Source organism: Parambassis ranga, chromosome 3, assembly GCF_900634625.1.
Source record: "Parambassis ranga chromosome 3, fParRan2.1, whole genome shotgun sequence".
Taxonomy (NCBI): Eukaryota; Metazoa; Chordata; class Actinopteri; family Ambassidae; genus Parambassis; species Parambassis ranga.
In genome coordinates this window covers 10,154,321-10,170,982 of record NC_041024.1, presented here as the reverse complement: position 1 = coordinate 10,170,982, position 16,662 = coordinate 10,154,321, and the positions used below count along the sequence as shown (strand labels likewise).

At 40.0% G+C, this 16,662-nt stretch overlaps 1 protein-coding gene across 2 annotated transcripts; it reads right to left on the bottom strand.

The window, feature by feature from the left end:
• Positions 1-3,148: 3,148 nt before the first annotated feature.
• On the bottom strand, positions 3,149-16,619 carry LOC114433974 (beta-2 adrenergic receptor). Of its 2 annotated transcripts, XM_028402814.1 has the most exons (4): positions 13,251-13,423; positions 10,224-10,289; positions 6,380-6,738; positions 3,149-6,298 (listed from the first exon to the last, which is right to left on the bottom strand). In XM_028402814.1, the coding sequence occupies exons 3-4, from the start codon at positions 6,651-6,653 to the stop codon at positions 5,388-5,390; spliced, it is 1,185 nt and encodes a 394-aa protein (XP_028258615.1). In that variant the 5' UTR covers positions 6,654-6,738; positions 10,224-10,289; positions 13,251-13,423; the 3' UTR covers positions 3,149-5,387. The 2 variants fall into 2 exon arrangements, with proteins under 2 accessions (XP_028258615.1, XP_028258616.1); XM_028402815.1 differs by lacking the exons at positions 10,224-10,289; positions 13,251-13,423 and adding an exon at positions 16,585-16,619.
• Positions 16,620-16,662: the final 43 nt, after the last annotated feature.

The window sequence follows — 16,662 nt, the reverse complement described above, 5'->3', positions numbered from 1 at the left end:
GAGCACCCTTTCAGCACGGGGACAGGCTGCAGTGACAGGAACACTCACGTTAAGTGCAATTTTGGGTTTATTGAGGAAACTTTGGATGAACTGTGCAGGTGTGTGTATTTATAGAGGACAGCATCAGCAGAGAGTCCAGGCTAGACTTGACGCCAGACCAACACTCTGCACACGAGGCCCAGGCCCTGATCTGCTGGGCAGGTGGCATCAGCTGGGCCACGCTGTGATTAAGAATGAAACATCTAGCTGCTGTCATGTTGGTGGGAGGTGGAGCTGTTTCCTGTCTTTGAGTGGAGATTGTGCTTTGGTCATTTACAAATTTTAATCGTGCCAACCCATCCCCCTGCAGAATACTCCAGCACTAGAATGATTTATGATTGTTAAATATGTATGAGGGAGGAATCATTAAATGGGAATGCCACCAAACAGAAAATTACTTCATTCTGCAAAGCACAGGACGTGGTAGACGAGCAGATCCTTTCAGGGACTGATTGTCTGTCAGTGGGTGAGAGGACAGAGCTCCAACCTCACTTTAGCACTCCCAATGATGGAATAAGATTTAATTTATAAATCTTATCAATTTATGGAAACAAATGTGTGTTACCATAATTGACCAGAAAAATAATTGTATCCCAAGAGGAATTGTGGGTTCACATAGTGGACATGCAACATGCAATCAAATATCATCCTCTGGGGCTAAAAACTGAAGACCTGTCGAAAAACAGGCTGCAAAAGTAAGTGGTCCCCATAGATCTCCATGTTGACAGCTGTACAGTACACTGACATTGTAGAAATCATTTCCAATTGAGCTACTGTTGTTCATGTGAGAGGAGAAAGTAAAAATAAACCAGGCTTGTACTGAGGATTGGAGGGACGAAGGTATTCCCTGTTGTTCAGTATCATCTCCCAGATTAGTTTGACTCCTGTGAACCTAGTGTGGACGTGGCTTGCTGTTGCCCCCGTGGAGGAAACGCAGCATCATTCCCAAAACCCAACCCCTCCCTGTCACCCCTCTCAGCCATCTCTGCCTTTGCCCTTTCCTCTGTCGAGCCAAAAACAGACACCAGCCACAGGTGGTCTCTGTGCTTTATTGGTTCTGACACACATCTCTTGCCTTAAGAGCTTAGAGATACAATTAAAAATTCATTAGGACAATGAAACGGGAGAGGATAAAAAATAAATAGGACAAACAACAATACATAACCTTGCTGAGGCTCCAAAGTGCTCTGACCTATCGTCTGCAGTGACTCTTGCTGCCGGCATTATTGTGAGTGTGTTTTATGTTGTTGTGCTGTGGTGTAACTAGAGATACACACACGCAGCCTGTCTAATATAGAAAACAAGCCGCCCTGCTGTTGCCCTGAAAAATCACACAATACAGGGACGTTTATTTGTAGTTAAAAGCCGTGAAACTCTGCTTCTATTTTAATTTCTCTGCTCCCCGAGCCAGCTTCTTAAAAGAACCTCATCCAGAGACATAAAGTCTCAGGCTGACATTTGACCACATTTACATAAACAAATAAGCGTCACCCATGTATTTTGGTTACTTGCAAACTAGTCTTTACTGTCCCTCCTTTATAAGGAACTGAATTTGTATTTTCTTTGTAGAATCTTTTCTACAACACAAAACACTTGCTGTTTCACATGTTGTCGCAGCGGAACAGCTCTTTGTTCCCTCAGCATATAGAAGTGGTGCTCTAGTGCCTCTCAGGTGACTGTGTGAGAGGATAATGTGGTTGGAGTACACCATCTTATTATTCATGTTGGGCTTGAGTGTTTCTTCCCATTTTTGAAAATCAATGTTAATTTTTTTTTAGCAGAGAACAAGAGGGTGACAGTTTTGTGGCTTCAGGGAGACGGACAGCTCTTGTGTGAACATGCTTTGAGTGAGCTGTTGGTGGTTTTGGATGATGGCAAATCACTACTATCAGAGATGATGCACATGGTCACTCACTGCCTTAGTTTTAAAGGCCATGGTGGCATTATGCATGAAAAAATACATATATGCAGTTGAATATTAGTATTATAGAAATGTATTTTCTTCAAATATGATGCAATCAGTCAGTGCCTGAGAAGTGAATTAAGCAAAAACTTTGGGTGGATGGTGTTTAACATGGAATCAGATGAAGGGCAACTAAACAACAAAATTTCAAACTCTTTGCTATTATTATGTTATTTATATTCAGAAGTGGGAGGGAGGCGCAGGAGTTATCGCTAAAAGTGAAGCAGCTATGCAAACAACAACAGGCACTTCATCACCTTGAAGCTCTTCAAGTTGTTAGTACTAGGAATATAGGAAAAAAACAACAATAACTTAATTCTTACTTTGAAGTTTTAACACAAATTTCCAGACATGCATGGGGTCAATTAGCAACAGGGTGTATTTTGGAAAGCTGCCTACCGCCTGCAGCAAATTTCTACAGCATCCAGCAGGAGTCAGTCAGAGAAGAATACTGCTAGTGTAGTATACGGCTTCATATGACTATAAATATAAATATAAAAGGCAAGGCTTCATCACAAATCAGGCTGGTATGGTTTAGGTAACATTTGAGGGAATTGTTCGCTTAAATTCATGCCATGATCTCAGTTGCCTGCTCCATCTCATGTTTCACACTCCAGAATTCAGTCAGGCAAATGTTTGTTAATATATTTCATGGTAGATGTGACGAAAGCTTTTACCGCAGCGCTGCTGACGTTAGCTGTCAGCCTCACGCTCCCTCCATCTCTCCCTTTTAATGTCTTCTTAAATTGCGAGATCACTCTCTGACAGTGTAAGTGTAAAATGCAATCACTGTCCTCATCTTTGAAAAACACACAGACACACACACACACACACACTAACACTTATCAAATTAAAATTTAGGTTACTAGACCTCAGGATCCTGTCTTCTGTGTCTTTAGTCCCACTCTGCTTTCTTACCTGCACTTTTTTTGAAGATGACTCCCTGCTGAGCATTCAGGTATCCTGCGCTGTTACTCCTCCACATTACATAACAAGATAAATTTGATCTTAACAAAATCATTAATAAAACACTGAAGTGGTTCTCCAGCAGCTTGTATAACTGCTGAGGCAGTGAATATTACAGCAGTTAGCTGAGTACATCGCTGTCATGCTGAACCGCATTAAAGTCAGAGATGAAATGTTCCCAAATACATTTATTATTACCAGATCTGATGCAATCACCATTAATGAATTATGCACTACTGATACAACTCTACAGTGATTCAAAGTCAGCACAATTATCACTTCATTTCTTACACAGAACCAACGATGATTTGGATGCTGTAAGTCTCTCTCCAGAACTTTGACATGTTTTTTTTTAAACCAGAAAAAGAATGATAATAGATGCTGCAACTCATTTTACATGGTGGCTTTTCATTCATTCGTTTCCAAGTTGACACATCAGAATTCATTTTTATGCCCTTTAAATTCCCTGATATTTGTTATTGGGTCAAATTCATCTACAGCACCCTGCATATTAACAAAAGCGTGAACATGTACTGGATTGTCAGTCAGGTGAAATAAAAGGAATAGTGTGACATTTTGTGAAGTATGATGATTCATTCTCTTGCTGACAGTTAGATAAGAAGACGTTTGTTTGGAATTACTGTCAGGAGATATAACCAGCATCTTTTTGTGTATGTAAATGTAATGTAAATGTAGGTCTTTGGTGATTTACTTGGATTTAATTTGGATTATATTTTTCATATAGGTGTTATTGGTTTGACTTGGACTGAGCCTTGTTTCCAGGCTTTATCATAAACTAATCAATCTTATGTCTGAAGCTTCAATTGTAATGATTCCTCCATCAAACTCTCAGCAAGAGAGCAAATAATACATTTTCCAAAATATTGAACTATTCCTTTATTGGGCACTTCAGGTAAACAGTACATGGTATTATAGTTTTTCTTTAATGTCAATTGTCTTTTGCAGGGTTTTGTTGATTCAGGAGATTAACAATTTATGCTGTTATTAATGGTGAGAATAAAACCTTTGTAGCATGTATTGATTTAGTTGTTGGTCAAAAATATAGCTGTTTATATCCCACAATGCCTTATATATTATGATATTGTCAAATTGTACAATACAGATCTCAAGCAGTACACATAACTTTTATGTTACAAAGAAAAATAAGCCCTGAAAAGATAGGCTGGCACAGTCTGAGGGTCTGCTCTAATTATGATGCTCTTTACACTACATCTCTGAGGTTGGTGTCCCATTCGTTTATATATATCATCTTTTCATTACCTGACAAAAATAATCAATATTATAAAATGCTAAAAAATAACCTGTACATGATAAAATCATCTGACACATGGCACAATGCAAATGGCTCACAGAGTAACTGATAAAGTGCATTTCTGATACTTGAGGCAGATTATTATCATGATAGATAGATAGATTGAAATTAAATGCTTAGAAATCAAATCTATGATATCATTTGCTCCCTGAACTTAAATACGGTACTTGTAATGCATGTTATACTGAAAACAGGAAGCAAAAGCAGGATTTCTACACACAAACAAAAACCCTTATATAGATCATTTAACCACTACCATTACCCAAGATATAAACCTGTGTGGATATGGTTGTCCGTACAGTTCCTGATTTGTTTCCTGAAGTTATTGAAAGGTAAAAAAAAAAAGCTCTCTGATGAAAAGCCTTAGAAATGGGGGTTTGGAAATAGAGGAATGCGAAACAATGCGACCAGAGGAAAGGATGTGGCTTCTTGTGGCAGTAAAGTAGCTTCAAGGGCCTGCAGTTTATTCAGACAATGGCCCTCTCCCTCTTCATCTACAGTATGTGTGTTTGGTCCAAACCTGAAAGCTGTTTCAATCATGCAATGCATAGTAGGTTTGTTTGTCCGGAGACAAATGTGAACTTGGTGAAAACTTTCAAATTTGGCTTCTTTTTTTGACAATTCACTGAAACGGTTACAATTCCGTCGTGTTTTTTTAATATTATTTTTAAGTTTCACATGCCTCGTGTCTTGCATGAAGTTGTGTATAAAAGATCGCCACTATATGCACTCGTTTGAAGCTTTTTGTTCATGCTTTGATTGCATTTATTAGCTTTCGTTCAGACCGTGTGGTGTAAAATGTCTAACAAAACCCGACATAGTACTCATGTTATGATACAAATTGTCTAGACTGCCTACCAGCAGCTTAAAGCGGACTTAATGCACTTTAATGCAGAGCAAAAAAGTTTACAATCTGCATTTACTCCACTGTTCCAAGTGTGCATTCAGGATGTGACACGCTCTATTTCTAAGTTGATCTGATTTATAAATTTGATCTTCTCAGGAATAAAGTGAATAAGCATATTTCTCCACATTTCAAACCATTCGGTGTAAAAAACAAAAAACTGTACTGCGCACACGTATCCCTCAGGTCTTCTCACCATGTGGGGGGGACTGGTCTCTCTGAAAGAGCAGGGTGACACCTTTCCTGAAGCGGTGGTCCCTGACACTGTAGATAATGACATTACAGCAACTGTTTCCTGTCAGAATCCAGAAGGCAAAAAAGGAAAAGTTACACCAGGTGTATCCCACAACGTTCCCCAGAACGAACACTGCGATGGGCGAGAAGGAAGCTGTGAAGGCAAATGTTAATATGCCGATAGTCTTAGCAGCTTTGATGTCAGAAAAGGACGGCCTGTGAGGGCATCCTCCACCTCCTCCTCCTCCTCCTCCTCCTACCCCTGCATCACTCAGACTTCCCTCTGATAGAAGTTTGCGTTTCCTGGAATACCGTCTGATGCTGGTGAAAGACACTATGTTGACTGCTAATGTGCCACCCAGCAGAGTAAAGTCGAATGCAGGGAATAACAGCAAAATGTTGGCGTCAGAGGGCAGTTGGCTCCCAAACATCAGTGGAGTGTAGTTGCACATACGGCTGCACTCATTGTACTCCAGTGTGAAGTTTCCACTGAAGATGAGGGGTGCGAGAGCCAACATGAAGCTGGCAGCCCAGGAGAGCAGGATGAGGAGCAGAGTTCGCCTTCGGGTCACCAAGGCGTCCTTGTGAAGCGGCCGAAGGATGGCCACACTACGCTCCAAGGTCATCAGGAAGATGGTGCTGATGGAGACGAAAGTGCATCCAGCAAACACGGGACCAATTAGCATGCATGGCTGCCAAGGGCTCACCAGTCCACCACGGGAGGAGGAGGTGGCTGGGGAAGTACTGCTGCCCTGGTACCAAACAGGAGGAGCACTGGTCACCATCAGAGAGATTTCAGTGTAGACAGAGAAAGGAACGACGAGGACTCCAACCATCATGTCTGCTATAGCCAGAGACACTGTGAGAATAGATGGAGCGGGATTGTGATAATACAGTAATGAAAATGTGACAATGACAAACACTCGTTGACAACATCTACCTTTCAGGTATCCCTGTGGTGTTCTTGACTGCCTCGTTTGCACAAAGACTGTAAGTGTGACCACGTTTCCAACCACGATGGCAAACGCCAGGCTGACCATGAACACCACTGCCAAGGTGCGATTGAGAAAGCCACAGCAGCAGAGGGTGCAGAGAGGGGCCAGCGACTGGCCCGGTCCTGCCTCAGCAGCAGTCAGGTTAAACGGGCAGTCAGTGGTCACCAGTAGAGCTGCCGTACTCCCAGGAACACTGACGTTAGGAAGTAGAGCAGTCATGGCCCAGGTTAGACTGGTTTTAAGCCTTGTGATGCGTTGGTGGTCGTATCCTTTAGGAAACCATGTCCTGGATTAGGAAACTGTCCTGATAAGAAATAACATATGAGGTAGTTAAAATCATCTGTCCAATCAGAAGCAGTATGTTGTCTGTATGCCATGCATGCACACATGGGTTTTCAACATGCTGCATTTTAAATGCAATTTTAAATTAATCTGAACTGTCTATGATGTTCAGGTGACAATTACAAAAATAATGCTACCAGGCAGACCACTGTTATGGCTGTGACCTGTAGTACACAGCATGTCTTCAGTGCAGATTTTGACAGAAGTATAAAGGCGCTCTTAGAATGAATAATGATTGACCTGAATTGAATGCTTACTGAAGCAGAGTTAACCCTGAGTCTGACAATGTGTTTCAGTGTCATCCTTTTTTTTCACCACGGTGCTCTCTTCAGCTCGTCCTCAGCAGCATGTTTCAAGGTTTCTGTACAAGCATATTCATTCATATCTGTCTCTGGCCCTCTCTTTGAATTAACCTAAGCCAATCATGTATTTGGAATGAACTTCTTAATAGCTTTGGAAAATTAGTATTGTAACTTTTTTTTGAAAAAAGGCCATTCATATCAGACTGTGATAAAATATTCTGTCTTTTGCGGTTTAAATTGTTGCCATGGCTACACATCGAACTCTGCCCACAAAAATTTCTCATTATGTGTTTGAGTGTAATAGACAGTATTCTAATTAAAAGTAAGACACTGCAGTGCATGCCACAGCCTTCAGATTAATGGACATATACAGAATGTATGGTCTTTTTGTATGAAGTCTTTTCAGCTGTGACCATGTTCTTCATGTGTTCTGCTTACATGCTGTTCTTGTGCCCTAACACTGTTGGAAGCACCTCGATGCTGTCAGCACCCATGCCGAAACTCCAAGTTCAGTACCAAATGTCTCTCCCAGCTGACAACTAAATACACAGGACCTTCAATCATTTATGCTGTTCACTGGGCTGGAGAGCAGGAAGGTACGCACATCCAAGAAAACAAAGGGTAACAGGAATGGACATATTCAGACCAGAGCGAAGCCAAACTAAAGCCTGTGTTTGCAGTGTGGCTTCGAGTGCAGAGACACAGTCAGTGAAACATCACAGCTGTGAGGTAGAGGCTCAGATTAATAAAGGGCTTTTAAGAAGAAGGAACTAAATCACTTATGTATGTCCGGTCTGTGACCAGCCAACTGTTCAGCATTTAATGAAGACTCAGAGGGATGACCTCAAAGCCTGTGTTCCCTGTGTGTTTACATGTGGCTGATTCATTTAAATGTAAAGATGAGATACAAACAGCAGCTGAGGTCTGATCAAATATAACCCAAGAAACAGGACCTCTCTTTGTATTTTAAGTAAGCATTATCATATTGTATTAAAAAGTAAAACGAAATTTAATTGTCAGCTTTAAATCTGCTGTTTTGACTATAATTGACAACAAATATCTCACTGCAAAAGAATTGCAGACACACCTTCAGTAGCATCCCCTGTTGTCTGGAAATAAAGTAAAAAAACAAACAATGACATGAAATGGTCTGACATCTCAGTTTTATATAGAACAAACTATTGCTACAGTTCAGCAAACTCTTCCTCCTTTGTTTTCTTCGCATAGTCTGAAAGTTTGTGATCGCTGTACATGTTTAATGCTCATCTGGATGCTTAAAATTATCCACAAGGGGGCAGATAGGAAGTAATACATCTACATACAGAAGCATTGGGGTCAGCAATACATACTTTTTAATTGAAGTTAAATAATTATCTTGTGATTTTAGAAAAAATAGCCTTTTTAGATGATATCTGATATTTATCTTGTTATTTCACAAAAATGCAGCACAGGCTTTTTTTTTTAAATCTCCAGGCTGTTTATTAGTTGTTCAACATTTTTTTTATCTCCTTCTGAGACAAGATCTCAGATTAAGAAAAATCACACTAAGGTGTGTGCACAGCAGTTTGTAAGATTGTTATAAAGCTGACCCATCAGAAAATAAAGTTCCTCCTGATCTCTGATGGTATACAGTAAATTAAATCTCTTCTGGAGGACTCCCATTAACATGTTTTATACTAACAGAAATGCAGCTGTTTTCTTCTGGCTGGTTTATTTACATTAAAATGCTTCTCACTGTGTTCTTATTGTGGATCGTCAGTAAACAATAAAAACTATAAAGACAATGGATTCAGTGTCTTAGTGTTATTTAATAAAAACACTTTTATTGTTTTTATTTTTTTAGTTATTTGTTCCTCTAGGGATGACTTCAGTAAAAGGTTTATATACATTTTGTACTGCAACCCCTTTTTCCATAGATATAATAATTTGACCACTGTATGACTTGTGCTTAAGTCTACATCTATTATTTATTACAGCTGAATTCGAATGTTGCTGGATGTTTCCTTGAAAACATACAGTATTTGTTGTAGCGGGCTTAATGTGTGTCTTATTCCTTCCCAGAGGAAGTGTCTGGTCTCATGTTTCTGTATCCAGCGTGCCCACTTTCATCATCCGCAGTCCTGAAATGTTCATATAGCATGAATCCCAGTTGGCTTTGTTATCGCTTCAGGTGAGAATGCAGAGAGAGTCCACCCACAGTGTAACAGTGTAGCTTCTATTCTCTATTAAGGACAGCACCTCATGTCTCTTTCCTGGGCAATAACGCCCATGTATGTGTAGTATCATCCATAATACTGTTCAAGCATGCTCAACTAAATACACAGCTGGGGCTCCCCAATGAATGAGTTTCTTTCTCAAACAGCTCAACAGCAAGTGTACAGAAAAATTAAATGTTTTTTCTCTACAAATTTTTAAAACTGAGAGACCCAATGTTGAAGCCGAAGACAAGGGGGAGGCCACATAGTAATTATATACCCCAAGGACAGAATGAGTAATCAATATCATTTTATATTTCATCAATTTATCTTGTACAGGCTCTGACAAACTACCAGAACAGAACCACTGACATGGGGATTTGCAACTATATATGTAACTCTATGTATAGACATATAATAGACTGTTGCTATGGTCATAGTTCTGATCACTGACCACATCCAATCTGCTTTGGTAAATGATATTTTGTGTACGATAATTGATTTGTTTAGTCACTTACCATAAAATAAGCAGGGTAGTATGCAGCAATACACACACATCACACTTTTGTGGTGAGACCTGGACATGTTTATGGGATTCATACTTTGTAATTATGTTTTATATGAGAATGGTCTGAAAGGAGAGACTCCAGAAAGCAAGACGTCAAACAAAGCCTTACCTTCATCTATCTTCATCTAGCATCTATTATACTAGCTATGACTCATGCTGTGTCAACAAGGATGTATGATAATAAATCACAAAAATTGTACATATATGACACTACCTGATTGCAAGGTATTTTTAAGCGGCTTCAGGCATTTGTTTTCAAGTGGTAACAAAGCCGCTCTTTTACCTTAAACTTGCCCCATGGTATACTGCTGGTAAAACAAAAGGAAATTGTATTTTTGGATAGAGAGACGGTGAACCTCATTAAGAGGTTTTTTGCTGTTACCTTGAGTGAAGATGACAGGCGGAAGTCTTTCCTGTGGCAAGACCTCAGGCGAAGTGAGACAAGCAGCTGACAGCAAAGATAACACACACACACAACCGTTAGAGATACAATCCCTGCATCACAATCAGTACAAATGGACAGATTTACCTGTGGCCTGAGAACACACACATGCACACACAGAGATATAAAGAGAGACAGAAAGTCTCCAAGAAGACCCTGTTTAAGCACAATGGACACATAATGATATCTCCGGAAAGTGTAAGTCACATCCTCTTCAGATTGAGTGAAAGCAGAGTGTGTTAAACTGCAGAGCTGCCTTGAGGCACTTTATGCGTTCAATTTCAGCCTAGAAAAAAGGATGTGATGTTTCTGATGCAGATAATAAATTATATGATAAAAACACACTGTAGTAATAAAAACCTCTCACTTTCTCTTTCAGCCTGTAAAAATCCTTCTGATGTTCAATGTTTTTTTTTTGTTTTTTGTATACTGAAAACGTTCCTAGGCCTTTCCGGTTATAGATGTAATGACACATGATAGAAAACAATCTAATCATTAAAGTATGAAACAGTCTGGAACTATTCGACAAAGCGAGGGTGAGTCTACAGCTGAGGCTGTGGATAGTGCAAATAGTCTGACTGGCTTTGAATCACTAAAGCCATTTCTGGGAACTATGAAAATGTCCCCAAAAACACTTAATTACAAGACATTCCCTGCAGCCAAAGCAGCATTTTACAGGTTCTCTGGGGGTGTCCTGAGGCATTCCAAGGCCAGATGAGATTTTTAAGGCCACCAGCAAAATTCAGAGTCTGCCCCTGGGTCTCCTTTCGTTCTTGATCAACATGATGGCGCTGCTGAAATGATTGCAGGAATGGATTTATGCAGAGTGCAAAACTAATGTATGAATACATTTGTCATTAGACTTGCAGAAAATTGTGTGTCTCTCATAGCTGACTTGGTTCACAGTGGTAAACAAAACAGTTTTACAATAAAGACTAACATGTCTGGGGGCTATTGTTGGGGTGGAACTTTTACTAAATCGAACCAAGTAGTGTCTGAAAATTAAAAAAAAAAAACAATAACAATACATGTTTATTCGGGGTCTTCTGGGTGAAATATCTCTATGCGTGTGTGTGTGAGGCTCGTCCACCATCCCAGTCTGTAAATATGGACTTTGGTGGTGTTACTGAAAAAGGCCAGGGGATCACAAATGTCACAAATGTCAGTAGAATTCATCCACTTGGGACCTCAAATTTGCTGGCAAACCATCCACCAGTTGTCAGGACATTTCAGTCTCAAGTGGTGGACCAACAAAAAGAAACAGCAAATACTGAAAGTAAAGCCTTGCAGCTGTAGGTTTATAACTTCTCAGATGTTTGTTTTCCACATTTGATTATGTGTGTAAAACTGGTGTTGAAGAAGGCCCTTTACTGACGCTCAGAGTCTCATATTGTCTGAAGACCATTGTGCTACAATCACTGGGTTCAGGTTGTCGTCCATGTTTGCAGTGAATTTCCTTTGACACATCTGTGTCCCTGCAGTGACACATTCTGGCATATGTAGGAAGACCGCGGGGGCCTGATCGAGGCTCTCAGGCCAGGGCGCCCCTACGCACTGATGGGGTCATGTGCAGTAATAATGGACAGGCAGGCTCACAGCCGCCGGGGGCCGGCTGCCACAGCACATGAGCAGAAAGACGACGTTCTCTTCGCATCTTAGGCTGTCATTCTGCGTTTGTTTCCCCTGTGTTTTCTAGACATGCGCACAACCAGCACGTTCATGTATACACACTACTATGGAATTGATGTTGTCACGTATCTGTGGGATTATATATGTTGTGTTCTTCTCCCATGAAGATCACAACCATTCTCTGCTTCCTGGCACTCTAGTTTTCTCTCATATATATCTCTTATTTAATATGTTAAATAGTTTTAAATGATTTAAATAATGAACATACATAAAATTCTGAAAGGTATTGTGACAATATTTATTTAACATTTAAATGTTCATAAAAAATAGTTACACCTGAAATACTGCAGGACAGATATAAAACACACTGTAAAGTCTCTGTTAAAGAAACAGTGTGCTGAATTATTGGAACATTCAATAAAATTATATTGACATTTTCAAAAGGGAAACCCCTCTAACCAGCATAATCACTTTCTAAATACATACTAATACAATTTAGTCCAACTAGCAGTATTTACCTGAGATTAATATGTCACTGACAGCCTGTATATGGATTAAATAATTATACACTATAATCAACTAAAGCACTCCTAAATGCATTGACACGCGTAGGCAGTGTGGTTCTCTGTTTGTGTGCGCACATCCTGTCAATGAGTCTAAGTCTAAATTACACACTGTTAATGGACATCACACCCACCTTACTTTACTCCGTCAACAGCTGCTACACGCCTGAACGATCAGACACCAAGCAGGAATCCAGCTGACAGTTTGATTCGCAACATTTAGGAATGCTTTGAATGCATCACTGGGGTGTAAATAAGTAATTTGATGGAAGTGATTGTCTCAGGTTTAAGGATTCCCCTTAACTGCACTTTTCTTTAATTTATGAGGGCTTTTTGCTGCCGTTGTTTAGGAAAAAGCCTGATATAAGAACTAAGTTCTCAAATGGCCTTAATAATATTGTTCCTATTTATATTTTGTGTATCAACCTGAAAAGCATTAGGTGTGTGAACATCCTTTGAGTGGATTAAGTAGTTATATAAATGTGTGTTACTGATCAAAATTATTAACTTATTTTAAATATTTTTGCTGTAATAAGTAACAACTGCGTGCATTTAACTCACCTGGAATGCTCTATCAATAATACAGGAGCTTAAAAATCCACAGACGTAAAATACTTTTAAAATGTCTCATCATATTATCCAGGAGAAAACACACACAGCAGTTAGTGGAGCCTCATATCCATCCATTTTCAATTTAAAAAAGGGAAACTCTTTCATGTATGTGAGGTGTATTTATCAGCTGCCTCATTATACCAGATATAATAAATAGTCTTACCTGCATCTGCACTGCTATGTTGGACACTGAGGCTGACAGCAGGAGCACAATCCAGCATCAAACGCTGACTTAGTGGAGGTAAAATCCAGTTAAAAAGCCTCCAGTGCAGAAGAAAGTGGAGCTGTAGTCCTTATCATTCACTCTACTGAGAAACACACACTAAGCACACAGGCTCTCACACTCTCCAGCTCTCTGTCCCTGTGTGATTCAGCCTCTCCCCCTCTCCCTCCTCCGCCTCTCTCTTGTTCTGTTGAGCGACCTCCAGTCCCCCCCTCCACTTCACCGCTTCCCCCTCTCCTCGCCCTCTGCGCCGCTGCTTGCAGTCCTCATCACACGCACACACGCTCTTCCCCTAGAGCTTCAAGGTAAAGTCCACAGCAGCATTTTACTCTCTCCTCTTTCTTTCCTCCCACGTTCGCCTTCTGATGTGCCTCCCCCTCCACCAACCCCCTCTTATCTTCTCCCCTTTGGTCCTCACCACTCCAAACATCTGTCATGGGTTGTATCTTAAAGCTTCCATCTCTGTTGACTTTTTACATAAAGTCTGCACTTCATTATATTCATTTAACTCCTACTACACCAATATTCGGTGTGTCTTCACGCACGTTTTAGCAGATGTTTTGTTTCTTTTGCTGTGCGAATTTTTTTTTACACACCCAGACAGGTGCAAATGTTTTCTAGTTCAGTGTTTAGCTGAGTAAGAGCTAGAGAGAACAACCACACTGTACAAGGGAGAGGTAACTATGCACAATGCGCACGATAAAATCTATCCACTCCTTCCACCTCTCTTGAGCATTATTCCAGCTTTGGGCCCTGATGCCTTGGCTCTGTGAAAACAGTTTTGTTTGATAGGAGACACATCCTCTTTGTTGTTGCTCCTCAGGAAGCGTTCCAGTGACGCCCCTGCCCTTTGATATGATCAGAAACACTGACTCACACATTAGAGGACACATCGATGATTTGCCCTTGCTTTGACATTATCTCTGAGCAAAAATCTACCAAAGAATCTCCAAAGGACAAGACGATGAAAATGAAAGGTGGATTGGAGCTCATATTCTGACATAAATATAAATGCATAGGAAAATGTCCTTATGAATAAACAGCAGTGCTAACCAGCATTATGTAACTTCATCCTCAGGGTATTTGTTAACCTGCCAAATAGGACATATCTCATGTTATAGTGAGGGTCATGCTATATGTCTGATCCTGGCTTTCCTGGCTCCTGGTTGATTACATGCAGGGAACAGTAGTGTGAACAACAACAATCAGGTTTGAATTTCTGGGTGTGAGAAAGATAGCTGCCCCAAAACAATGATCCATATAGACACGAAAGTTAAAATGCCACTTTACAGAAGAACTAAACACGTCTGCTGCCTGGCTGTTTGTATTACGACGCTGCAAAGATCATATAGTATAGTTATCAAGATCAGACTGATTAATCACATCTGCCGAATAGATTAAAATTAGATTAAGACATGATCTTTAGTAGGGAAAATATTTACTATGTTTATTACCCATATTTACCATGGGTGATTAAATCAGCTGTTTCATTATTTGAACAGTTGTTCAGTCGCTGGCACAGCTTACAAACTGCTGGATTAAAAAGCTTCCATAATTTCAGCCCCCTAACTCACTCTAAAAAAAAAAAAAATTAAAAAAACAGCAGCAGTCTAATGTAAATACTGGTTTACATCAAATAACTGCCGTGGCTGAACAATAAAGCCAATGCATGTTTCAAGTGTCAAAAACTGCTGATTCCCCACAGCCTCTGGGGACTGGATCCCCAAACATCAAACATCCAGCTTTACAGCAGAAATAAACATGCAGTATGTACAGCACAGTGTTTGCTATATTCCTACCAATCAGCAGTTAAAGATAAAGGTATAATCCAAAACATGACACAAATCGCGTCCTACGGAATTAAGGGTCGACATCAGCTGCACAAAAACTGATGTGTTGATATATGGTATGCGTAGTCTGCACCCACTGAAACAGTAACGAGGTTGAAGTGCTGACATTCAGAGAAGAGAGGCGCCTCTTTAAATGAAGAGTTTCTGTGTCCGATCCAGTTAGGAGTGCTGTTGCCTCAGGTCACTGAGGGCTGCACTTCCTTAGCGACACTGCCACCATAAAATGACTTCATTTCAGATCCATGTTTGATTTTGAGGATATCCATTTATAAGCTTAAACTGATTACCCTCGGGAAGTAATCTCTCAAGAGGCCAAGTTTAATCCTTAAGCACAATTAACTTTGAGGCCACAGCATGAATATAAAGTCTTATCTAGTCAGAGTGCTTACATGTGGGAAGCTTCACGCATGAAAGAGAAAGGGAGGCTTATGGCCACTGTGTGTGAGTGTCATTTTTCTTCTTAATCCGAACCGTATTTTGGTTTGTCACAAAGTGCACCTCTTCATGATGCCATTCAACGCAACGTTAAGGGATTAAATCCTGTTAAGAGTCATTAGGATGACATGAGTCACTGTGTGAATGGGATTAATTACAATCCAGACACTCTAAATTGACAGTAAACAATTAGCAGCGAGGAAAAAAATCACTTATGGTACACTAAAGACACTACCGTCCACAGCCAATTACCATGTGTTGTGTTCTGCATATAGATGGACCTTCCCTCTGACGGTTTTCTGAGGAGGAGTTTTCAATGTCATTGTAGGACCATACCAGTATGTAATCATTTGTATTTTGTCTTTTTTAGATGGAAGTCTGGGCTAACCAACTTTAGAAACCAGCCTCGAGTGTCCACAAGAGGAACTGCAGTTTCCTTCCACATCAGCATGTGGCTAGAATTTGTAAATACAATTTTGAAAAGCAAAATTAGCAACTGCAGATACAAAAATGTAGAAAAACTAGCGTCTAAGCTATTAAAAAAATAAATAAAGTAAGGAAGCAAACTCTGACATCAGATATCTTTATGAAACTTCTCTGAGCTTTTGTCAATAAACAGCCAAAGCGGTAATGCTGGACTTTCCTCTACAGCATGCACTGGTGTCACTGTTACCTGTTTACTGCCAGGGATCTGATGAAATATTGTGTTTTTTAAATAAAAAAATAGTGAGGCAACATGTGTACCTTATTTTCTGAAACAACAAATTAAACAGAGCAGAACAGTGTGTTCAGGGTGCTTCAGACCTTTGTCTTCATCCAAGAGAGATAATCAGCCATCATTGCATTACATGTTGAAAGCTCTGATTCAAACAGTACAAATTACCTTGCTGAGCAAAATTGTGGAATTATTCTGCATATCCTGAGTTTAACAGTTAAAAAATATCCAAAACAAGCAGAGATCAATGAATGAAATGTAAACTTGTATTTACCCTGCATGATAACAGTCACAGTCACATGTTCTGTGGTATTTCCACATCATCGTGTCACATTACAGGCCTGTTATCAGT

What these genes read in the sequence shown, in the direction of transcription:
- LOC114433974 (XM_028402815.1), bottom strand. Translation starts at nt 6,653, where the DNA reads ATGACTGCTCTACTTCCTAACGTCAGTGTTCCTGGGAGTACGGCAGCT. An exon ending in ACCACAGGGATACCTGAAAG is followed by an intron (nt 6,299 to 6,379) that starts GTAGATGTTGTC and finishes CTATTCTCACAG; the next exon opens with TGTCTCTGGCTATAGCAGAC.